This window comes from Wyeomyia smithii, chromosome 3 (genome assembly GCF_029784165.1).
Source record: "Wyeomyia smithii strain HCP4-BCI-WySm-NY-G18 chromosome 3, ASM2978416v1, whole genome shotgun sequence".
Taxonomy (NCBI): domain Eukaryota; kingdom Metazoa; phylum Arthropoda; class Insecta; order Diptera; family Culicidae; genus Wyeomyia; species Wyeomyia smithii.
This window is the reverse complement of record NC_073696.1, coordinates 48,332,144-48,357,790: the sequence shown is the minus strand read 5'-3', so window position 1 is coordinate 48,357,790 and position 25,647 is coordinate 48,332,144. Positions and strand designations below refer to the sequence as shown.

The 25,647-nt window shown below is 45.5% G+C and overlaps 1 protein-coding gene across 2 annotated transcripts in view; it reads right to left on the bottom strand.

Moving 5' to 3' along the window:
- Window positions 1–419: 419 nt before the first annotated feature.
- LOC129731820 (uncharacterized) overlaps window positions 420–25,647 on the bottom strand; it is a 98,282-nt gene continuing 73,054 nt past the window's right edge. For both annotated transcript variants that reach the window (XM_055692143.1, XM_055692144.1), the window contains exons 4-11: window positions 4,723–5,383; window positions 4,279–4,665; window positions 3,731–4,221; window positions 3,541–3,676; window positions 1,803–3,482; window positions 1,594–1,740; window positions 1,378–1,534; window positions 420–1,313 (exon numbers count right to left, since the gene is read on the bottom strand). In XM_055692143.1, the coding sequence (XP_055548118.1) occupies window positions 1,047–1,313; window positions 1,378–1,534; window positions 1,594–1,740; window positions 1,803–3,482; window positions 3,541–3,676; window positions 3,731–4,221; window positions 4,279–4,665; window positions 4,723–5,383 (3,926 nt within the window). In that variant the 3' untranslated portion in view covers window positions 420–1,046. The remainder of the gene's footprint in view (window positions 1,314–1,377; window positions 1,535–1,593; window positions 1,741–1,802; window positions 3,483–3,540; window positions 3,677–3,730; window positions 4,222–4,278; window positions 4,666–4,722; window positions 5,384–25,647) is intronic.

Sequence of the window (25,647 nt, the reverse complement as noted above, 5' to 3'; positions counted from 1 at the left end):
GGGTTAGTAGGGACATCACCTCGGCCAGTGTTTCTATGGAACTTTTGTCCGAGGAGCTGCTCATAGGCTATTTTCACGTGCATTTCGTCGTCCATGAGAATGCATTCTTCATATTTCGTGAGAATCTGGCCCGGTTTTGGGTACTATAGTTCTAATCGTTCCCAATACTTTCAAATGCAGCTTCCGACCCGTATTTCCGCCATGACTCTTACTACGATCATGCCGAACGATAGTATAACGCTTATGGCAATATTTGAGAGCACTGCACACAGTCTAAATGACTTGAGCTTTAAATAAAGGCTTTTACCTCACTTTGAAGTATTGTTATTAATAGTTATCTTACAGATTGTAAGCATACGGGATGTAAAAAATCGAAAACATTCACGCTTTCGGATTCAAATTCAATCAGAAACTGTATCTTAATTTATAATTCATTTTATTTAAAACTGTTCCGTTCTTATCCATGCTCAGTAAAAAGCTGGACTTGTCGTATATCGATCATTTATCATTTTCAGGTGCAATCAATTTTCATCCTGAAAATTTGACGTCTGCAGATACGCTGCAATTCCACGTATATCTATTTATATAGCGAACTTTTCGTTTTTTTTCATATTCATACATATCGTTTAACTTACGTCGTTATTTGCACAGTGAGTAAAATAATTCGATCTGGTTGGTATTCACCAAAAAACAGAAACGTAGCTTAAAATAGTTTACAACCGCTTGTGTAGTGTAGTTTTTTTACCGCAAAAAGTTGGAACAGACATTACATTAAACAACTACGAAAGCAAGTATGTTTTTTTTCCTTGGTTGAATTACATCCTAATATTTACAATAAATATAGATCACTGCAACGATTGTAACGTCTAGAGTAATAGGTAAAATAATTGAAAGAATCATCCTAAGGGCAGTTGAAGAATCAGAAAAAAACTTCCTAGCGCAAAAATTTTGTTCTTCTAAATTGGTACGAAGAAAGTAGTAATATGGCCGCTCAATATGTACATAATAATTATAATAATTGTAAGGTTACGTTTGCTGGATAATTTCTAACCGATGAACTGCGTCAGATCGGGAAACTGGAAACCTTGGAAGCCAACCGCTATTGCTGCCTGCTGTTGGACAACCCGAGAACGGGATACTCGTTGTGGTGGCGGGCGCAGATTAATGGGAATCTGGCGTGCCTGGGCGTTTCCGCCGTTCTGGAGCACCAGCCCGCACTGGGCGCTGCACACGTCGTCTCTAAGAATCACATCACGGGGCCATTCGCGGGCCAACTGAGCGCAGTCAGTGATACGCAACGAGGCGCATTGTGGCTGTATAAAAGAGGAAAGGGCAATGATGAGTTATGTTAGGACATGGGCAGGGGTCGTGACTTACCCCCTCATTTGTACAGATACAACTCGTGCAGGGCGAAGGGAAGGCCGAATCACCAACGTTGATGTGCTTTCCTCCAATGTGACATCCCTGGACCACATTTTCGCGCCAAGCACTGAGATCTATTTGCTGCATTGAGCTGCATGGTACACGTGGGTTGCTGAAAAATTACAACAAAGATCATACAAATTGTCTCGAATCTGCAACTTAAGTATTTACAGGAAATTACTGGGTAGATCAAAAGCAGCACGCTGCATATCACCCTGAATATCCAGATTTTCACAGATGATTCGGGACAAAGTTGTTTTTCGAATTTCGGCCAGTTGTGCTTCGGTGAATTTAACAACTGGATCGTCGTTCTCATACCTACAAAATTTAACCATATTGATTAACACAATCATCACTTAAATCAGCTGTAAAAATCTCACCAATAGCGATCGCATTTGCGCAGCTGTCGGAACTGGATAGCAATGATGCAAGCGAAGGTTGGTCCAACCAGACCACCCTGCAGGGGACGTTCGGACATACCGCCGGGGAAAAGATCGATATCGTCAACGCTGCTGTACATACGCTTCAACCGAGAAATCACCTCCGGGGGCATTTCACGGCTTAGATCTTCCCAGTTTTGGGCTCTCTTCAGATTGCAAAGTGCACGGTAGTTATTGTACGAAGGAATTCCGTGATCGCGAGCTCGCTGAATATTCAGCGCCACCAGATCGATTCCGGAGAACGGAATACGACGATCCTCGAATAGGTGGTTAGTTACTTCTCCTGTGATGAATTGATCCAGGGTTTCCATGGGTGTAGCCACAAGACCACGAGCGATTTCGTCTATCAGACCAGGTTGTTGAACGAAGATATCCATTTTGAAAAAGCCATCACGCAGTAGAATCGGAGGATCGATTGGTTGATGCTGAGGACTTAGACGTGGAATGTGTGGTCTCAGCAGTGAGTGACCAATACGGAATGCCGCTGCAGCGAATTCGGTAACAATCGCTGGGTTACATGTTGGATTGTAGTCTTTGTAGTAACCTTGTGGCAGCAGTTTGAGGCCGTACAGATTGACAGCATTCCAGCTGAGAATTCTAGGTAAGAACTCATTGTAGCTGATGTGTTGATTTTGGGCAATTACAATACGACGGGCGTGTTCGTAAAGTTGGTCTCCATTCCAGTGTGGGTTGACACCACGAAGTCCTTCGACGATTCGGTTGTGTTCTCGCAAGAAAAGTGTATGCATGACGGTAAGTCCGGGCTGTTCGGAGGCTCGTCCATCACCAGCAGCGAAACAATAACCACTAGCTGATTTGCACTCCGGATGGATGGGTGTCTGCGGTAGCATTTCTTTGCCCCGGATTGGATGGATGGTAGAGTTAAGACGACCGGAAAATCCACGTAAGCCTTTGGCAACGCAACCATTTTCGCCATAAACCTGCGATGCATCTAAGAAAGCAGTGTTTTGGTTGATCTGTTCTCGGGGTCCCAGCGTTTGTTGGCCTGGCAGCGAACGCATGAACGGGAAGCACAGTCGTTCACCACTGGTTACGTTCAGCTCCGGATAGTAATGATCCCTCGGTGGCACGGGGAAAGGATTGCATTCAGGGTGAACCGTTCGAGGTGAATCACACGATCGACAGCTGGGGATTGACTCGTGGAAGCCCTTGTGGATAGGCGTCATCGTGAGATCGTGATCCAAAAACTGAGCGTACTGCATAACAATCAACGAATACCGAGTGTGCAGGTTCGATATATCCGGATGAATAAGTGCAGAAATTGATCGCGGATTCGGCAACGGACTACCAGAAACGGAGATACTACGGGGCTGGGAAATTCCATCATCGTAGACAGGTGGCAGCAAACGGGCGAATACAGTTAGTGACTGTCCCAGTTCGGGGCTTCTCAGATTATTGCAGTGGCCAGTAAGCGTGCGGAATGGAGTCGACGTATCGCATGGGGCCTCTAGGTTTTCACACTGTGGTTCAAGATTGATAGGGGAGATTGAACCCGTGATAAACTGGTTGACATCTATATTCTGCAAAGCACTGTTGAAGTCATCACCTCCGAAAGCTCCTAGATTGTTGTCGAAAACTTGCCGTTTACGGCGTCGAATCCTGAAAAGAACTTGCGTTGAGAAAAAATCGCGCTACTTTTTGCTGTAGTAATACTCACGAGTGCAACGTTCCTAGGATTTCATTGGAAGCCAGTTCGTACAGAAGTGAAGTGTTTGCAATGATTAGTGCGTTCCTATTGGCCTTACTGAAGGAAGCAGCAGTTCCAGCAGGAGACTTCGCATCAACTCCACCCACTGTTAAAAAATTGTTTAGTTTACTTCATTCCTTTTTTCAAAGATAATACTTACAATTCTTCCAAGCCTCATACTCGAAACGTTTGCGCTCATTCAGTCGATCTTTTGCCTTATTGATGGCGTCCTTAATAACGTCAGCATCCAGTTCAGCCACCTCGGGATGTGTTGGCGTGCGTTCAGTTATGATCTCTTCGACATCTTCGACCGTTTCGGTACGCCATGCGGTGGTTTCCAGTCCGGAAAGTTGATCGCAGTTCAGGCGCGCATTCAGGTACGGATCCTCTCGAATGAAAGCCTTCGGTTGAGCTTTCGTTACTCCCTTGGCTTCGCAGAGTAATCCGGAGAGCGTAACTCGGCGGATGGCTTGCAATTGAGGCAAATTAAGCGACGATGGTGGAAGGTCATTTTCATACCAGAACCGATCGCTACTGCGTAGATTTGCGAACTGAATTGCTAGCAAGCAGGTGATCGTAGGTCCAAAAACTGTACCCAGAGTTGCGGTTTCCGAAAGACCACCGATCAGTAAATCAATATCTTCCGCATCTCTGTAAGTTCATATATGAAATTAGTTCAGATTCAGCTTTAGTTCAAATTATTCTTACTGGTAAATATTTTCCAGGGACTTCCTTTTGGCAGGCGACAGTCCAAAGTACTCCATATCATCGAAAGTCAGCTTAGAACCGTACGGAATGCCGAAGCGTTTTTCACACAAGTTCAGAGCCTTATGATAGGACGGGATGCCATGATCACGACCACGTTGAATAGCTAAGGCAATAGGTGTCCACTCGTCGTTGAAGGTGGCGTGATCCGGCACAAAGGTTTGCTGCATTGCCGGACTGGAGATCAGAATTTCGGCAGAAGCTGATTCATTATACATATCCGGTGGCAACATTGTCAAAAAAGCGGGAATAGCTCCTACTGCAATTTCATTGAATACTCCACCACGGTTAGCCGATGAATATCCGTTGTAGTGTTTACCTCCAACAAGTCTGTAAAAAACAACCATGTTCGAGCTTCTAGTATTTCTTCACTGTAGAATGACATACCTTAAATCAGAGCTGCTTGCAATTTCGCTTCCCAGCACGATCGGCAGGAACTCATTATAGGTGATGTGCTGTATTTCCGCGATCACAGCGCGACGAGCCTCGTAGAATAGTGTGGTATCACTCCACTCATCATTCAGTCTGGACAGTTCCTCAGCAACTCTATTGTGCTCTTTCAGCAAAACGGTATGCAAAGCTCCGATCGCTCCCGGTTCGTTACATCGCAGGCAGGCTTTAATATCAACTTTTCCAGTTGAAAAGGTTCGCAACGCAAGGATTTCCTTCTCCGTCGTTCCGTACAATCCGGATCCATCTAGAAAACCAGAGGCGGCGTTCATCTGATTGCGGTAATCAAACCGACAGGATCCGGGATCATGGGACGGCACCGATCGTTTGTACTCTTTGCAGTCCGAGCCGGCCCGAACGTAGCACTGGATAATCTCATCGGTAGCAGCGGAAGTGTCGTTTCGACAGCAGTGGAAACTTGAATGTGGTGAAAGGATCTGTACCAGATCGTAGGCCAGGAGCTGTCCCCAGGCAGGCAGCATGGCGGTAACGTGCGGATGATTTGCGTGCACCGGTATCAAGCGCTGCAGCTGCCCGATTATGTCGTCCGGTGTTGGCAGAGCGTGTGATCCTACCGAGGTTCGAGGTTTCACTTGGGCTGAAAATGAAATAGTTTTTGACTTGTTAACAGTTGTTGCTACAATACTCAAAATTTTATTTTAAGGACTAGTCAAATACAATCATAACCCAGTGAAATCACAATTAGATGTGGTACTTCATCACCTGGAAATTTTGCGTGTCGGTTTTAAAGCTTACAAAATTCAACTTGTGCAAGAAATGATGTCAAATGACCTATTCCAGCGCGCGAAATAGTGGACATTTTGAGGAATGAATTTGATGACTAATATATCTCTCATTCTGGCCCTAAAAGTTGGCCTCCAAGATCATGCGATTTTACGCCACTAGACTTTTTTTGGAACTATATGTAAAATCTGTGGTCTACGTGGGCAAACCCAACACTATTAAGGCCTTGTAAAACAACCTAGCACGGGTTTCCCGGGATACTGATGGAACAAAGGCCGAAATATTGGAAAAAGTTGTGCCGAATTGGACCTTCTATATAGACTATTCAAAGCGTAGCCGAGGTCATTTGCATAAAGTAATCCTGAAAAATTGAAGGGTTGAGGGAAGTCTCGATCGGCATTTCCTCAGTTGGTCGTATTGTGAACTGCTGCGAATCAAGTTTTTGGTATGATTGGAATATGATTTCTGCGAAATCATTTCCGTTTCGTGACACAGCTGACAGAATAACAGTTCAATATGGATGCTCCCATAGTACCTACGAATCCCTCGGTTCACTACGTAGTCTAAACGGGGAATACTAATTAAGGTGAAACGGGACGTGGTCGCGATCAACTCGAATTTTGCAATCTAATTTTTTACATGAAACTTTGATCAATTGTTTTCACAACTGTTGCATGCCTGAAGTAGCAATTTGAGTGCTGTTTATTTAGTGGAAGCCGAATTTTTTACGCTCAAACTACAAAAGTAAAAAGAACTCTAACCTCAAAATTGTATAGGAAAAGACCACAATCCCGTTTCACCTTAAGGTTTGTATTAAGGTGTTTTTCATCGATTTTATGGCTATGTTGCCTGTTCTCATTGCACCGATTCTGTAAGAATGAGGCCTCAATAAAAAATTACTACATCGCGATTATTATTGTGTTGAGTATACAGTTCAAATCTCCCAGCTGGTCTCGAGGTACGATGCTAGCCTAACAAGCTAGTCGTCGTAGGTTCGAGTCTCAACTCGGGAGAAACTGTTAGTGTCAGTAGGATAGTATTGCTAGCCCCGCCATTGTCCTGTACACTTAAGAGTTGGCTGCGAAGTCTGTGTATAATGAACAGAAGGTCGAGCTCCGATACGGAATGTAGCACCAAGGCTTTGCTTGAAACAGTTCAAAAGTCAAAGATATACTAAACAACTGCTTTTATAGACGCGATTCTGTTCAATCATGAAATCTCATGATACGATAAATGTTTGAATCATTCTGTGCCGAACACGCATCAGTACTGGACGTGTTTGGTGATCGGTCCGATAGAGTATAAAACAAAAGACGTGTGAACAAGTGTTGGCATTGTTTGCCTGGTCGAGTGAAATAAATCCGGGTTCAAGGTCGTTCCTTTGTGCAACTGTTTCGCATCGTGACTGCCAGCTGGTGCGTAAGCCGATTTGGCTGCTGGCTGGATTGTGCTACAGCAGTGGACGAGACACAAACGAGGAAAAAGAAGAAGCCATCAGTGTCAGCGAGTCGTATCGCTGTGTGGAGTGATCTCACACCTGGCTCGCTGCTGGTGGCTGTTTGGTGCTGCTGTATTGGTGCTGCTGGCTGTAACGGCTGCTACTTCGAACGATCGGACAACCAACCTTACTGGAAGGGAGAAATAAAAAGGTACGTGTTCTTGTCAGCGCTAGTGCGCTAAACATAGCGCGATGGATGTAGATCCCTCGCCTCCCGCGCCACCATCCCCGAACCCCTCTGACCCTGACCCTTCTGTTACCCCCTCCCCTGTTCATTCTTCAGTCCCCCCTCGCCCCAGGCTTTACCCAGACGGAGCCCAGGGCAGCTATACTGTTTATTTTCGGCCAAAGGCAGGACCGAAATCGAAAAAGTTGAACCTCTTGCAGATTTCTAAAGACCTGACGAAGGAGTACAAGGGCGTGACCGAAATTTCCAAGGTCCGGCCTAACAAGCTCCGTGTCGTGGTCGGTAACCTGAAAGAGGCCAACGATATAGCTTGCTCTGAGCTCTTCACACGCGAGTATCGCGTTTACATACCCGCACGAGACGTGGAGATCGACGGTGTCATAACCGATTCGAGTCTGTCCGTCGAGTGTATACTGCAAAGTGCCAAAGGGTGCTTTAAGAACAAAACGTGTCCCGAAGTAAAGGTGCTCGACTGCAAGCAATTGCGGTCAGCATCGATCATCGGTGGCAAAACAGTATACACTCCGTCAGACTCGTTTCGAGTTACGTTCGCCGGGTCTGCACTACCAAGCCACGTCTCGATCCACCGGGTTCGTCTCCCTGTGAGGCTCTACGTGCCCCGCGTCATGAACTGCCTGAATTGCAAGCAGTTAGGCCATACAGCCGCCTACTGCTGCAATAAGGCACGTTGTGGCAAGTGTGGGGAGTCTCATGCGGAAGATTCTTGCAGTGTTAACGCTGAAAAGTGTATCCACTGCGGAGAAAATCTGCATGAGCTCTCGACATGTGCGGTGTACATGCAGCGCAGGGATAAAATAAAACGGTCTCTCAAAGAGCGTTCAAAGCGTTCCTACGCTGACATGCTGAAGAAGACCGTTACCACTTCTCCCGTTACTTCGAACCCCTTCGATCTGTTGCCCTCTGAGGAAACCGATTCTGACGATTCACCAGCGGGAGCATCTTACGCCAATCCTGGGGAGTCTAGAAAGAGGAAAAATATTTCCTCTCCTAAACTTCCCAGAAAAGGTCCTAAGATTTCTCAAAGTGAAATGAAAGTTACAAACAAACCAAACAGTGCTGCGGAAAAACCGAAGCAAACTCCTCCTGGGCTGGCAAATTTAAAGTCCCAGAAGGAGTTCCCAGCACTGCCAGGAACATCTAAAACCCCAGTTGCTCCTTTTACACTCCCAGTTGATGAAACAAACTCTGGATTAGTGAAATTTTCTGACATTGTGGACTGGATTTTGAAACTTTCAATGTACCCGATCCAATTTAAATTTTTCTTACAGCATTCCTCCCAACAGTTAGATCATTTTTGAAGCAGTTGACTGCCCAATGGCCTCTCCTTGCAGCGATTGTATCCTTCGATGCCTAATTCAACTGCGTATATGAAGGATTCTATCTCTGTCTTACAGTGGAATTGTAGAAGTATTTTACCAAAAATTGATTCGTTTAAAGTTTTGATAAATAAAAACAAATGCGATGCATTTTCCCTTTGTGAAACTTGGCTTACTTCAAATATTGATCTCAACTTCCATGATTTTAATATTATTCGCCTTGATCGAGACACCCCATATGGAGGAGTACTTTTAGGGATTAAAAAGTGCTATTCTTTCTATCGTATTAACCTCCCCTCGATTCCAGGCATCGAAGTTGTCGCATGTCAAATGACAATACAAGGTAAAGAGCTTTGTATTGCCTCAATATATATTCCCCCCAGAGCACAGGTTGGGCAACGGCTGCTCTTTGATTTAATAGAACTTCTTCCCTCGCCACGTTTGATTTTGGGAGACTTCAACTCTCATGGCGTGGCTTGGGGTTCCCCATACAATGATAACCGCTCCTCTTTAATCTATAACCTTTGCGATGACTTCGACATGACTATTTTAAACAACGGTGAAATGACACGTATCCCGAAACCTCCAGCGCGCCCAAGCGCTTTGGATCTATCCTTATGTTCGACGTCGCTACGGTTGGATTGCACATGGAAGGTAATCCTCGATCCTCACGGTAGCGACCATCTGCCTATTCTTATTTCAATTACTAACGGGTCAACTCGCATGCGACCAATTGACATTCCGTATGACCTCACACGAAATGTCGATTGGAAGTTATACGAGGAAATGATTTCAAAAGCGGTCGAGTCGATTCAACATCATTCACCACTTGAAGAATACAACCTCCTCGCGGGCTTGATTCTCGACGCCGCGTTGCAAGCCCAAACGAAGAAATATCCCGGCGTAACGATCAAAGAACGGCCTCCCACTCCGTGGTGGGACCAAGAGTGCTCCGATGTCTACACGCAAAGATCCGACGCGTTTAAGGCCTACCAGACGGGAGGTATACCTGGCGACTATTTACGGTATTCGGAGCTTGATACCAAGCTTAAAAGCTTGGCTAAAGCAAAGAAACGTGGATATTGGCGTCGGTTCGTGAACGAGACGTCGAGGGAGACATCGATGAGCACTCTTTGGAACACAGCCCGAAGAATGCGGAATCGCGTAACGGTCAACGAAAGCGAGGAGTCTTCAAGTAGGTGGATATTTGATTTTGCCAGGAAAGTATGTCCGGACTCTGTTCCTGAGCAAAATATTGTTCGCGATGCGTCTCCGGGCCACGACGCGATAGAATCACCTTTTACGATGGCAGAACTTTCAGTTGCCCTCCTGTCCTGTAACAATAACGCGCCTGGATTAGATAGAATCAAATTCAACTTGTTGAAGAATCTACCCGGCAATGCCAAGAGGCGCTTGTTGAACTTGTTCAATAAGTTCCTGGAGCAAAACATTGTACCGCAGGATTGGAGGCAAGTGAAGGTGATCGCCATCCAAAAACCAGGGAAACCAGCTTCTAATCACAACTCTTATAGGCCGATTGCAATGCTATCCTGTATCCGGAAATTGATGGAAAAAATGATACTCCGTCGTTTAGACCACTGGGTCGAATCAAATGGTCTACTATCAGAAACTCAATTTGGCTTCCGCCGTGCCAAAGGGACGAATGATTGTCTTGCGTTGCTTTCAACAGATATTCAGCTGGCGTATGCTCGTAAAGAACAAATGGCGTCTGCGTTCTTGGACATTAAGGGGGCTTTTGATTCCGTTTCTATTGACATTCTTTCGGGTAAACTTCACCGACAAGGATTTTCTCCAATTTTGAACAATTTTTTGCACAATTTGTTGTCCGAAAAGCACATGCATTTTACGCATGGCGATTTGGCAACTTTTCGCATTAGCTACATGGGTCTTCCCCAGGGCTCATGTTTAAGCCCCCTTCTTTACAACTTTTATGTAAATGACATCGACGAATGTCTGGCAAATTCATGCACGATAAGACAACTTGCAGACGACAGTGTAATCTCTGTTACAGGAGCCAAAGCTGCCGATTTGCAAGGACCATTGCAAGATACCTTGGACAATTTGTCTGCTTGGGCTTTACAGCTAGGTATCGAATTCTCTCCGGAGAAGACTGAGATAGTAGTTTTTTCTAGGAAGCATGAACCTGCTCAGCTTCAAACACGATTTCTCAGGTTTTGGTACACAAATATCTTGGTGTCTGGTTCGACTCTAAAGGCACCTGGGGTTGTCACGTGAGGTATCTGATGAAAAAATGTCAACAAAGAGTGAATTTTCTTCGTACAATAACCGGACAATGGTGGGGAGCCCATCCAGGAGACCTTATAAGGCTTTACCAAACAACGATATTGTCTGTTATTGAATACGGGTGTTTCTGCTTCCGCTCCGCAGCAAACACACATTTGATCAAACTGGAGCGAATACAATATCGTTGTTTGCGTATCGCCTTAGGTTGCATGCAGTCGACCCATACGATGAGTTTGGAGGTTTTAGCTGGAGTACTACCATTGAAAACCCGCTTCTGGAGCCTGTCTTCTCGTATTCTAATCAAATGTGAGGTCTTGAACCGTCCCGTGATTGAAAATTTTGAAAGGTTAATCGAACTTAATTCTCAAACCCGTTTTATGACATTGTATTTCAATCACATGTCCCAAAATATTAACCCTTCTTCGAATATTCCAAATCGTGTCGACTTATCAAATACTTCTGATTCTACTGTGTTTTTCGATACATCCATGATAGAAGAAACTCGTGGAATCCCGGATCATTTACGCGTGCAGCAGATCCCTAAAATTTTTTCCAATAAATATCGAAACATCAACTGCGACAATATGTACTACACTGACGGATCACTTCTTGATGGGTCCACTGGCTTCGGTATCTTCAATAACAATTTAACCGTCTCCCATAAGCTCGATAATCCTGCTTCTGTTTACGTCGCAGAATTAGCTGCAATTCAGTACACCCTAGGGATTATCGAAAAAATGCCCACGGACCATTATTTCATCTTTACGGACAGTCTCAGTTCCATTGAGGCTCTCCGATCGATGAAAGATGTTAAGCACTCTCCGTATTTCCTGGGGAAAATACGGGAACATCTGAGTGCTTTATCCGAAAAATCTACTCAGATTACCTTAGCGTGGGTCCCTTCTCACTGCTCGATACCGGGTAATGAGAAAGCGGACTCTTTGGCTAAGGTGGGCGCAACAAACGGTGATATTTATGAAAGACCAATTGCCTTTAATGAATTTTTCGCACTTGTACGTCAGAATACGATCATCAGTTGGCAAAATGCTTGGACCAGAGGGGAATTGGGAAGGTGGTTACATTCCATAATCCCCAAAGTATCGACGAACCCGTGGTTCAAGGGGTTGGATGTAGGTCGGGATTTCATTTGCGTGATGTCCCGGCTTATGTCCAATCACTATAGATTTGACGCGCTCCTCCGTCGTGTTGGGCTCGGGGAAAGTGGTATCTGTGCCTGTGGTGAAGGTTATCACGACATAGAGCATGTGGTTTGGTCATGCCCTGTACACCGTGACGCCAGGTCTAAATTAATAGCTTCCCTGCAGGCCGAGGGTAGACAGCCGGCTGTTCCTGTTCGTGATGTCTTGGCGAGCCGTGACCTATCCTACATGTCCCTTATATACGTTTTCCTGAAATCCATCCACGCCCCAGTCTAGTCCCGTTCCCCTCCGTCTACACCCAACAAAACGACAAGAACACGTTTGAACCTTAAGCACAAAACCAGCAACCAGACCCCGCACAATAGAACCAGGACCCAAGGACTACGAGCCTCTGTCCCAACTCACGACATCGTGGCTCAGCAGAACGAATCCATACATGCCATTCGACGATTATCAGACGACCATTGAACAACAAAACACTGATTGGAAATCCCATGCTAGTTTTAAGTTAGACTTAATTTCAGCTCGTAGTCGGCAGCGAGGATAAAAAATTTGCTTTAGTTTTTAAGTCATCAGATATAATTGGCGCCGTTAAACATTAAATTGTATTTGTGCCGTGTCAAATAAATGTTATGTGAAGAAAAAAAAAAAAAAAAAATGTTTGAATCGTGTGTGGTGCTGCTACGCAGGCACTTAAGCAGTCTTGCTGCAAGCTTATTCAACCAGAGTTGATATAAAATAATTAAATCTTTTATTGTTGTTTTCTTTTTACCGTTGGCGAAGAACGTTCAAACTAAAGGTTAAGTTAGTTTGACTTTAAACGTAGTGTAAACATGCAACAACTAACTGATCTTTAACGACAATTTAATTGCTTCTTTTATTAATATTTATATATGTGCGAAGGCAGAAGAGTCGTCGAGGGGAACAGGTTAGGGAGGATTGACAAGCTGTAGACCCGCAACCTTGGACGAAGTGAAAAAAGCTTACAGAGAGCTGAAGAACCAGATATTGGCTGACGAGGACGGCTTACCAGTCGAACTTTTTAAAGTCGGGAGCGACTGCAATTCATCAGATTATGCTGAGGGTATGGTCTAAGAACCTGTCGCTTTTGTAGCATAGAAAGTGAAACCTCGGAACATCTGCTATGCAGCTGTGGTGCATTATGCATGAGCAGAATCAAATTTCTCAACAAGGGTTGCTTACAACCTAGTGAAATTTGGTCTGCTAATCCTCGGAAGGTAATTGGCTTTAATAAGCACATTATACCTGACTGGGAGCGTGCCGAGGCAACCGGTCATCACTCGATCAATAGTGGGTGACTGGGTATCCTATATAGCACGTATAGTAAGGGGGATATACTACAATAGTTCTAAATAATGGACGCAGTATCTAATTCCACAAAAAAAAATGGTCTAAGAAGAAAGTACCTACAGACTGGCTGGAAGGACTCATATGCCCTATCTTTAAGAAAGGACAGCGACTCGACTCGATCGCTTCTCGGCCTAAAGGTTAAAATCATAGTGTAGTATAATAGCAATTATCGAAGCATAACCCTCTTCAGTTTCGAATATTAAATTCTCTCTCATATCCTGTTCCACAGACCGATGTCGTTCCAGGAAGCCTTCATTAGTGAATATCAGTGCGGTTTTCGAGCGGGACGATCTGCATCGGACCAGATCTCGATTAGTTTCAAGAACATAACTTGCAGACAGATCATTTGTTTGTAGATTTCAAGGTGGCGTACGATTTAGTGAAGAGCAACGGGTTGTAGCATGTTTCCCAACAGAACTGATTGAGCTGATACATGTAACGTTGCATCAGGACAGGGGGTGAAATTTTGGACGAGTTTGTGTTATTGTATGGTCTGAATCAAGGGGACGGGGGCTGCAAAAAGGGCCTTTACAGAAAACTGGAAGGATTAAACCTCCCATAAACCTCCGGGGAGGATACCTCCGAATTGATTGATGAAATTGTTTATCTTGGTACACTCTTAATGTGTGATGACGATATGAGCCACGAGGTGATGAGACAGATTGCGGCAGCAAACATAGCATATTATGGATTGCTAGCTACGCAATCCCACAGCCTACAGATCCGTAGGAAATGTGCGCTCTACAGGATGCTGATCCTCCCGGTGGTGCACTACGGCATGAATCGCATAATTGAGTTTTCGGCCTACAAGGTAAAGAAGGTGTTTTTTCACACACAAAAGCGGTCTCAAATTAGACATAAGTCTATTTGAGAGTAAGCAATCATCACAAAAGCGGTTCTTCCAGTAAAAAAATTGTGTTGAAGAGATGATTCGCAATGGCAGAGAAAACAAAAATCAGATTATTGTAACCTTCAACTAATTCACAATACACGCTAAAGTTCAAGCTTTAATCATCCAATGTGTCCTTTCAATTCGTACAGAATTTGCTCTGACTTCGCGAAACCAATGCGTGATACGCATAACGCAAAAGTTGTACAAGGAATACATTGACAGAGATCAAAATCAGAATATTTATCATATACACAAAAATCGTAATGTCTCGGTAAACTTCGGCTTCGGTTGAACGATCAGTTTCGAGGCGCTCAAAAAACCGTTCTTTACTTTCGCGAGCCGGTGCGTATCAACGGCTCGTGCATCCCTAAAAATCGTCAGCAACCGAAACATCCAATGGCGAGCCTTGTTGCCGTGGAAGTTATTGACGCTGGTGCCAGTAACGCAGAACCGAATGCATGTGAATGAAACCAGAGTCATAATTAAATGCAAAATGTTTTGGACTAATCTCATGTTTTTGTTTATTGTTAATGATTGAATGATGTTTTCAAATGACCTGATTCATGAATGTGAATCGATCAGACAATAATTTCTTCAATAGAGTCAGTACCCAACTTATCAGTATTGATTGCTGGTTGCACTGTTTTAACGATGCCAACCTTCTGAACATCGGCTGATGCTTTATAAGTGTAGTGGTTTGGAGCTGCGCAATACATTCAAAATACGCTAGAGCATCAAATGCGTTATGCCCAACGTACATGCGTTGTACTGGTTCCAATTTTAATTAGTAAATGCGCTAATATCGCTCATGAATGATCTGGTTACGCACACTCCAACTTTTGCGTGTAGAGTGGAACGGCAGTAAGGGTACAGATGGAAAATATTTTCAAATTAAGAACATTTTAAAAAGTCTGAACAGTGTAAAAGTTAAGCAGCAAAATATTGAACAACCAGGCAAGCAAGTGCCTAAAATGCTCCTTGAACCGGGAAAGTGTAAAATAAAAACCATGATATCAGTTTAAGCGCAGCCACCGAAAAACACTTGAAAGCCAGAAAAGCCCAAATGCGAAAGTGCCGAAGCTCATAGAACGATCGCAAATGAAAATCAATTTGTCTAGATCCACACCCAGAAAGACGTTGAAGCAGAAGCACCCCAACGATACACGGTAAAAGTCCTCGGGATGGTGTTTTAAGAAGTTGATCAACATTTAAACGACTGAAAATAAAATAACGCAATCGACGCAGAATATAAAATTGTTTTAAGAAAAAAAAATCTAAAGGACATATTTTGTGATACTATTTGAATTCCTGAGGCTAAAAAATAGCATGCTTGTAAAGGACGAGCGAAGTATACACGCTATTAATGTTCAAAGCAATCGTAAAGAATAAAGTACTACGAGGAAAAGGGAGAACTCCACTGTACGTGATTCAAAGAGGTTTTCTGTATTAAATAGTCCTGTAGAAATGAACATAGAACAGCACACTATATCGAAGCATAAAGCACAGAAATGACGTGGTTGTGAACAGCTTTTGCAACGTTTTTTTGGGATTCGAACCACTGCGTCCCTTACTTTGGTCTATTGTGGTATAACCCTGTTTTTTGCATCGGTTCAGGATGGCACATTACCATAATGGGTAATTGCCAACTACCCTATTGGGATTTTCTAAGTATATTTAGAAGGGCTCAAAATATTATTGTTGAAAAACTGTCGTCTACGATTGTACAGAGCTTCACTTTGTTTCAGTTTCACTGCCACAGAAACGACATATATCTGTTTGACATCGCTGTAGTTTTATTTCAATGATATTTTGCTAGACAGTGCCCCGTGACCAGTTCAGCTAATATACTAAGTGATACTTTGTTAAGATATTGTATTCTGTTTTTTTTTGTTAGTTGGGTGTTATGAACAGCTTGAAATGTCTTAAAAAATTTATAGCAGACCAGTTTTTCTGTATCAAAGCTTTTTCCCACCTTTTTAATTTCATCTGTATTATACATTTTGACACTCCACAAAACGACTCTGGTCACTCGACCTTGTCTAGCACTGTCTTGGACACTCGAGCCTTGTCTAGCAAGTGTATCAGCTTTTTCATTTCCTTCGGTCCCACAGTGTCCTGTAGGGTAGTTTGGGGTAATTTGGACCCTTGGGGTGAAATGGACAGGTGCTTTATCTTGGAAAGTATTACTTTTTTGGGTTCCATGTACTACTTTATCCTTTCTTTGAACTACTAAACTCTACCTAACATAAAAATTTCATGGTTTGCTGTGATAGGTGCACCACTGTACCAATGTAAATAAAGGAAACACCAAAAGTTGATTTTGCTGTAAGTTTTACGCTCGTGTATTTAAGGCTTTTTGAGAACTTCTTCAGTGTTTTCACGGCTTTGCAGCCGTGTTTGTCTAGTAACAGGCTACATTTTGACAAAAGATTATGATAACATAGTGGAAGAAATAGTGAAAGCAAGTGCGTTTTTTGTAAGGCGTATTTTTTGGGGTAAAATGGACAGTTTTTTTGGGGTGATATGGTCAGGTGAGTTTGAAGTGAATTCCTTTGTTTGACTGATACCGCGGGCATACAAAAACGGACGAACAGACGGCGGTGTACGTAGGATGAACTGTCAAAAGTATTGCAGGTAATCCGGGATGAATTATTTGTAAACAAAGTGTTTTTTATTTCCCGCACAGTGGCAGATTTCTGAACAAAAGTTGGAAGAAACCCAAAAGTTCTTTTGAAATGATTGAAAATGACGTATAATACCAATTTTGGGGTGCTGAACTCATTTCTGTTGTCAGAAAATGTTATCCACTTAATATGCCGTTAAACCTTTCTTATTATCAGATTTATTTATTGTTCAGATCATGCTCAACATTGGTATACTTGTTCTTTATCGAGAAACTTTGTGCCCGTATTATTTTGTTCGGTCCTTGGGGTGATCCTTTTTCAATCAGGGCTGCCAAAAATCGACAATCATTTTTCAAAAATTTGTAACTTTTGAGTCGTTTGACCGATTGAAAGATTTAATGGAAAAATAAAGGTATTTGAATGAAAAATAAGAAATCGTACGTCAAAGTACATTCGTTGTATATTTTTCCGATTCACGGTTTTGGGATTAACGGATTCGGAGCGACGATATGCAAACAGGGATCCAAATATTCGAAAAGTACGGTAAATTTTCTATAGGCTGTTGATCATCTAATCATTCCTGTTTCACAAGACTGTACGGTTCACATGAGTTCTGGACACACACACACGCTGACACACACACACACGCTGACACACACTAACACACGGGCAGAGCTGAATGCCACCACGGGTCGGTAATTGGCGATTACCGAAGGCCACGGAAGTGCTCACTGCTAGCAAGCAGTCCCGGACCATCAGCGGGAGCTAGCCTAGGTCGTGGCGAGATTCAGGCACTGGGCCGCTGAATTCTCGCAAAAGCCACACTGGCCGGAAGCAGCTCCGACGGAGCGAGTAGTGCCGCTCCCACCACCCAAATGCACTATACCGCCCATTGGGACTGATGCCAGTAATGTTCCCAATTACGGCAACTGGTCGCATCACTATAGGATAAGAGTCGGATTTCGTTTTCGTACCATGATTTTGGGCTGGCACCTGCGCCGAGCTCCCTTAGTAATGTCGTGTGATAACGGCTTGAAACGGCGAGATTACAACCGGTGCAGGGGTCTCCGTCCCGTAAAACCTGGCAGGCCTTCCAGTACGTTCCGAGTCCATTGCCTGGTGGGAACCCGGCAGGAGTAGGATCAGATGTCTTTTCCTGACTTGCGCCGGTCGGAGGTGTCATAGTTGCCCATAAGGCGCTATGGCAGCCGCCCCTAGCAATGGCCTCACTGCTCCGGCATAGACTACCTTGGGACCATTTAGGCGACTACTCCATTATGGATAAGGATAGCGGCTGGTAGGGGGACCCAATAAACAAAAATGTTGAACCTCAAAAACAAAAGAGACGGGTGCGGAGGGGTTACCAAATCCCTTCGCACGAGGTGGCATCCAGCGGTCTCCGCAGAAGAAGGCGGAGACGGATGCGGCGAAGTCTGGAGGTGGAAAAACGGCGAATCCGTCGGTGTCCACACCAGACATCTCGGTAGACGGTCCCTTGCTAGTCAAGGCCGTCGAAAGGTGTATGCCATAATCGAGTTCTTGGCGAACAGGCGAAACATCGCTGGCGACCTGAAGCAGAGCCTCCTACTGCTTCGGAGCACCATTGATGAAGCCAGAAAGGAGCACGAAGAACTCGTAGCTCGGGTGAAGGCGGCCGAGAAAGCGGCCAGGACCGGGAGGGCGACTGCATCTAAAGAGGTGCAGACAGACGCCCCCTCGTTCGCGTCGGTCTGCTCCACGGGGCAGGTCGCTAAGCGAACGAGGCAGTCCCCGGGGGAAACGGCCCCCGGGAACACCAAGAAACGATTGGTCGTGCTACTCCCACGGGAACACACGCCAGCCGGTTCAAGGTCCACCGCGGAAAAGGCACAGGTGGAGGCTACGGGCAACCCTTGGACTACCGTAGAGGGTAGGAAGCGTCGGGAAGGTGCGACGCGACATGATGGCGGAGCGGCCAGAGGACCAAAAAAGGTCAAAAAGGCGCGGAGTAGGGGTGATGCCCTCATACTCAAGACGGATGGGTCGAAGTACTCAGAAGTCTTGAAGAAGATGAGGGGGGAAACCCAGCTCAAGGATCTGGGGGCGGATGTGCGGAGTATCCGCCGATCTCGCACTGGCGAGATGATACTTGAGCTCCGGAAGGACGCCAAGAACAAGGGGGCTACCTACAAAACGGTAGCTGAAAAGGTCCTAGGGAAGGAGGTGCAAGTGCGGGCACTCACCTCAGAAGTGACTCTCCAGCTTAAAAACCTGGACGAAATCACTGAGGGGTGCGACATTGCACAAGCCCTAAAAGCGAAGTGCGGGGTGGAGGTGGCTAAGGAGTCAATCTGCCTCCGCAAAGGTCCGGCGGGGACCCAGATAGCTACCTTCCGACTACCGTCGGCGGACGCTAACCTGGTCCTGAAAGAGGGCAAGTTGAAGGTCGGCTGGTCTGTATGTCCTCTGGGCATACTATAGCAACCAGACATTTGCTTCCGGTGCTTCGAGGGTGGACATAAGTCCTGGACCTGCAAGGGGCCCGATAGGAGCCAGCTGTGCAGGCGATGTGGAGGTGCAGGCCATAAAGCAAAGGACTGTGTGGAGTCTCCCAAGTGCATGGTATGTTCCGGGAAACGGGACGCCAAAGACTTTATGGGAGGCCCCAGGTGCCCAGCCGGTAAGCCGGCTGCGAAACCACGGGCGTAAGGGTGACGCAACTGAACCTGAACCATTGCTTCGCGGCTCAGCAGCTGCTACACCAAGCAGCCACTGAGTCGTTGTCGGACATCGCCGTCATATCGGATCCCTACCGCATCCCTCCCGGAAACGGTAACTGGGTTGCGGATAAGTCCAGTTTGGCGGCCATATGTACGACGAGCAAGTTCCCGGTTCTCAACCTCAGAATAAGGGTACGTAGTTGCTAAGGTAAACGGAGTGTTCTACTGCAGTTGCTATGCTCCGCCACGTTGGTCTACCGAAAGGTTCACCCAGATGGTCGACCTCCTATCCATGGATCTAACGGGCCTAACGCCGTTGGTGGTGGCGGGCGACTTCAACGCTTGGGCTGTTGAGTGGGGAAGTCGCTTCACGAACCAGAGGGGCCAGATCCTGTTGGGGGCTTTTGCAAAGCTCAACCTAGATCTGGCCAACGTTGGGAACAAAAGTACATTTAGCAGAAATGGTGCGGAGTCGATCATCGACGTGACGTTCTCCAGCCCAGGACTGATCAAGAACTGGAGGGTAGACGATGGCTACACTAATAGCGACCACCAGGCGGTCTGTTATAGTGTAGACAACAACGAGAGGCGGCAAGCGACGGGTAGAGCCAACACTCCGACCGTTCGCGGGTGGAATACATCGCACTTTGATGCCGAGGTATTCGAAGAGGCAATGAGAAGGGAGCGCGAGGGGGGCAGTTGGCTCCGCCCGACTGCTGACCAACTAGTTGCTATGCTATCGCGGGCGTGCGACGCCACCATGCCTAGGACTCGCCAACCTAGGAATGGAAAGCCACCGGTTTACTGGTGGACGGACGCGATAGCCGACCTTCGCAGTGCGTGCCTCCGTGCAAGACGGAAGATGCAGCGTGCGCGAAACGAAGAAGAGAGGACAGAGCGCCGCGCAGCATTCAGTTCGGCAAGATCGATGCTAAAGAGTGCGATAAAGGCCAGCAAGAGGGCCTGCTTCGATAGGCTATGTGCGAGTGCCAATACACATCCGTGGGGTGACGCCTACAGGATCGTAATGGCCAAGACTAAAGGCGCGCTGGCGCCTGCAGAGCGATCACCAGCGATGCTGGAGCGTATCATCGGGGGACTCTTTCCACGCCACGAGCCAAGTCCTTGGCCTCCGGCAGTCGAGTCTCACGTCCGACGTTCCAGTATCTCAGACATAGACCAGAGATGGTCGGCCAACCTGCCGAGCATCCAATCCGTGAGCGACGACAGCCGTGTCGAGGCAGGGGAGGAGGCAAGGGTTACGAATGAGGAACTCATCGTGATCGCCAAATCCCTAAAGGTGAGCAAGGCACCGGGACCGGATGGTATCCCTAACCTGGCGATCAGGCTGGCGATAAAAACGGCCCCCGGGCTGTTCAGGGCAGTCATGCAGAGTTGCCTGGATGACTGTCTCTTTCCGGACAGGTGGAAGCGGCAGAGACTGGTCTTATTGCCGAAGGCTGGGAAACCGCCAGGGGACCCATCGGCATATAGGCCTATCTGCCTGCTGGACATCGCGTGCAAGGTGCTCGAGAGGATCATCCTCAACAGACTGGTGAGGTACACGGAGGGTGTACACGGTCTGGCAAGTAACCAGTTCGGCTTCCGGAAGGGCAGGTCCACGCTGGACGCAATCTCTTCCGTCATCAAGACGGCGGAGGTAGCAATTCAGCGCAAGAGAAGGGGAATACGCTACTGCGCAATCGTCACGCTCGACGTGAAGAATGCGTTCAATAGTGCCAGTTGGGACTCCATAGCGCTCGCGCTCAGGAGCATCCATGTACCGGTGTCGCTGTACAAGATTCTGGAAAATTATTTCCAGAATCGAGTACTTGTTTACGACACGGAGGAGGGTCAGAAGTGCGTCCCAATTACCGCAGGAGTTCCGCAAGGTTCTATCCTGGGCCCGGTGTTGTGGAATGTCATGTATGACGGAGTGTTGAAACTCAAGTTCCCTGTAGGGGTTGTGATCGTCGGCTTTGCAGACGACATAACGCTGGAGGTTTACGGCGAGTCTATCGAGGAGGTCGAGTTGACGGCCGCGCACTGTATACGCAAGGTCGAGGACTGGATGCGCTCCAGGAAACTGGAGCTCGCGCATCATAAGACGGAGGTCACGGTTGTGAACAACCGTAAATCGGAGCAACAGGCGGTGGTCAGAGTCGGAGACTGCACCATTTCCTCGAAGCGATCCCTGAAGCTCTTGGGGGTTATGGTGGACGACAAGCTCACGTTCGGGAGTCACGTCGACTATGCCTGTAAGAGGGCCTCATCGGCTATTGCAGCAAGCGAAGACTTCTTGCCTGCGTGGTTTCGTCCATACTTAGGTATGGTGGGCCAGTGTGGTCCAGAGCGCTAGGTACTAACAGTTACCGTGGTAAACTGGAAAGTACCTACAGGCTCATGTGCCTGAGAGTTGCGAGTGCGTATCGTACGGTGTCAGGTCATTCTCGATGCTCCGCTGGCAGCGGGAATGGTCCAACTCCACAAAGGGCAGATGGACGCACCGACTCATACCGGAGATATCCGGCTGGGTCGGGAGACGACATGGTGAAGTGAACTTCCACCTGACACAAATCCTGTCAGGCCATGGTTGTTTCAGGCAATATCTGCACAGGTTCGGACACGCGGTGTCCCCCATGTGTCCCGAGTGCGTGGAGGAGGAGGAGATTGCTGAGCATGTCTTCTTCGTATGCCCCCGTTTCGCAAGAGCGAGGAGCAACATGATGGCTGTGAGCGGGCCTGGCACTACTCCGGACAATCTAGTCCGGAGGATGTGCGACGACCCGGACATCTGGAACGCGGTCTGTGCGGCCGCCTCTCAGATTGTTCTGGAGCTGCAACGTGTGTGGCGGGTCAACCACCAACACGCCAGTGGTAGCTAATTACCAGTCTCCAGGTAGTTAGCTAGGAGGTTATAAGAGTAAAGAGGGTGCATCACGCACAAAAGCCACTCCCCGACGTAATACTTAACCGTCGTTCCGGGAAGACCAGGGCTGGAGACTGGAGGGGTTTTAGTGGGTCGGGACAGGGATCAGTAGGTGTCTGGGCGAGTGTAACTACCCCAGCATCTCTCCCCTAGTCTCATCCCCACACCCTGAGTTCTCTTCTCAGGTGTCTGTTTGCAGATTTCCCCGCCACCTTTAAAAAAAACAAAAAAAAACACACTAACACACACTGACATACACACACACACTGACATACACACACACACTGACATACACACACACACTGACACACACATTGACACACACACACACTGGCACACACACTGGCACACACACTGGCACACACACTGACACACACATACTGACACACACACATTAACACACACTGACACACACACACTGACACACACACACACACACACACACACACACACTCAAACACACACACACACACTGACACACACACACACTGACACACACACGTGTCGCGCGCGCTAGTTTGAATATGTATTTGGAAAAGGCTAATTTGTTTGGCCTATGGTGGAATCACTGTGCAATGCCTAAGAATTGCAATTATCATTCCGTATGCCTAAAACCACCTTCTACTGTGTATTAAGCCACCAATAATACTATAATACTCACATTTTCTACTCTGTCCATATCACCCCAAACACAGTCCATTTTCACCCCAAACGATTTTTTTATGTCCGAAAATCATTATTTTTAATTTCGTTATTTTTTGTGCTTTTGTCCTCAATATAATGATTTCCTTGTGTAAAAACATAGAAAACAGGTCAATATTACTATAATACATTACGTTTATGGGATAAAATACACAGGCTACGAAATAACAGGAGTTTTCCTTAGGGGGTCCAAATTACCCCATACTACTCTACTGTCTTGCAAGAGTTTATATTCAACTCTTCATTTTGATAGCACTTTGAAGTACAATTTAGGACAGAATTCAGACTTCAGCTGCTGATTGAGAAGATCATCCATAATAAGTGACCACAGTAAAAGAGATAGCACTTCACCTTGGGGACATTTTCTTGTGGTTTTCACTGTTATCGATGAGCCTCCCAATTCTGCAGATACCTTTATTTTGGACATCATTTCCATGATCCGAAGCGTAATATTGGGATCAAAATTTCTTTTTTTCCATTGAGCTTTTTATTGAGTGGTGAGACGCATTATCAAAAGTACTCTCTATATCAAGAAATGCTACTAACGCAATCCCTTCAATGTCAAGTGTATTTTTTTTTTCAAAGCTGTGCAATGCTGTGACTGTAGATTTTTTGGATTGAGAAGCAAATTGAGACTTATTTAGAGGATATGTCTGCCAATTGCATGATTTGATATATTCATCTATTACTTCTTCCATAATATTTAACATAGTTGAATTAAGATTCAGTGACCTATATGCCTTCGAAGCTGTCCTATCCGTTCTTCCTGCTTTAGCAATAAAGATAGCATGTGCTTGATTCCATGTCCCCGAGCATGATTACCGATCATTGAACTTGCTGTTAAAAATTAGCGCATGGCAAATCGGAGTAGGTTTCGTTCGGTCGATATATATCGTGATTATTCTAATGATTATGCAATACCTATGTACTTTTCAAAAAACACGTGCGTTTACTTTCTCGGACAAATCGCGTCACTCGCATGTGTTCGCGGTGTTTAAAAAAATGATACTCATCGTTCGTCTTCATAATGAATTACTTACGCGGGCAGATGGAATGATGCAGAGGTGAACTCGGTCTCCGACAACAACGATCGTTACACCTTCTTTACAACATCCTTCCTCACCCTAACGACCATTAGGACGTGACCGGCGCCGTTATCGTTCTATATAAAGCGGAAGCTACTGAATTGTTGTACACCGAAAATGGTAAACTTATCAAGAGAAGCCATATACGTGGTTCTTTGTGCAACTTCACTACCTCAGATCGCTCACGAAAAGTGTGGTCATCAAGCTCAAGCTCAAGCTCGAGCATTAGACTTGCTGTAAAAATGTTCGTCAATAACTCAAGTAATGGTTCTCCTGCTTTCTGAAGAAGCGCAGGGAAAACGCCATCTTTTCCAGGTGACTTGAAAGGTACAAAACGTTGGGTGAAAAGTAAAAATTTATTAAGCTTGATTTTCATTGAATACAACGGAAAAATTAATTTATTAGGTTTCCTTTTTTTAAGATTTAAAACAGTATATTTTATGGATTTCTACGGAATTTTTATCTTTTGGTAAAATTCCGAATAATAAGTGGAAGTTTGTTTAAATAATCAAATTAATGGGCCAAAAAACCAGAGACATCGGAGATTGCGGGTTCGAGTCCCGTCTGGATGAAGAAAATTCATTCTGGGTCTAAGTCACACCTTCTATCTTTGTTCATTTTCCGCATCCTCGAATAAATTACATAAATTGCCCACTTTACTAAACATTAATTGCTGAAATTTTAAGTCATGGTTTCTGTTGTTGAATTCCAGTGGAGAATACTGAATTTGGCCTCGGGAATTTGGTGTGCAGAATCGCCTTTCCGAACGTCGGATAGTACAACACAAAAATGGCGCAATTAGACTGACCGGAAAACGACAGAATAGGAAAAGAACGATATAGAAGTATGAAATGTATTTCAGTCACAGTTTCCTCAAACCACAATAGGAGCAATTCTCGTTGAAACCGTCCCACTGGTGACATGAGGTGATATTTTTGTGTCTAAATGATTGAAAGTAGTGAAAAAATAAGAAAACCACTTTGGTTAGTTCATATTGATGGAACCCTCGGGCACCAAGGAGTCAAACGGTTTTTAGAAAAGTTGTGTTTTTAGCAATTCTTGATCTTTTCATTAATCTATTTCTCTTGAATTTGTCATTAAACTTCCTACAACTAGCACGTCGCTTTAAAGAGGAATGATAGGGCTTTCATTTGTGGTAGAAAAAAATTGGCTTTTCTAAAAACCGTTTGACCCCTTGGTGCCCGAGGGTTCCATCAATATGAACTAGCCAAAGTGGTTTTCTCATTTTTTCACTACTTTCAATCATGTAGGCACAAAAACTGCAAATTAATTTAATTAGTTTCTTGATTATTTCGTAGAATCGAAAAAAGTATGTTATGGTACATATTCTCAGTCATTAAAAAACAAA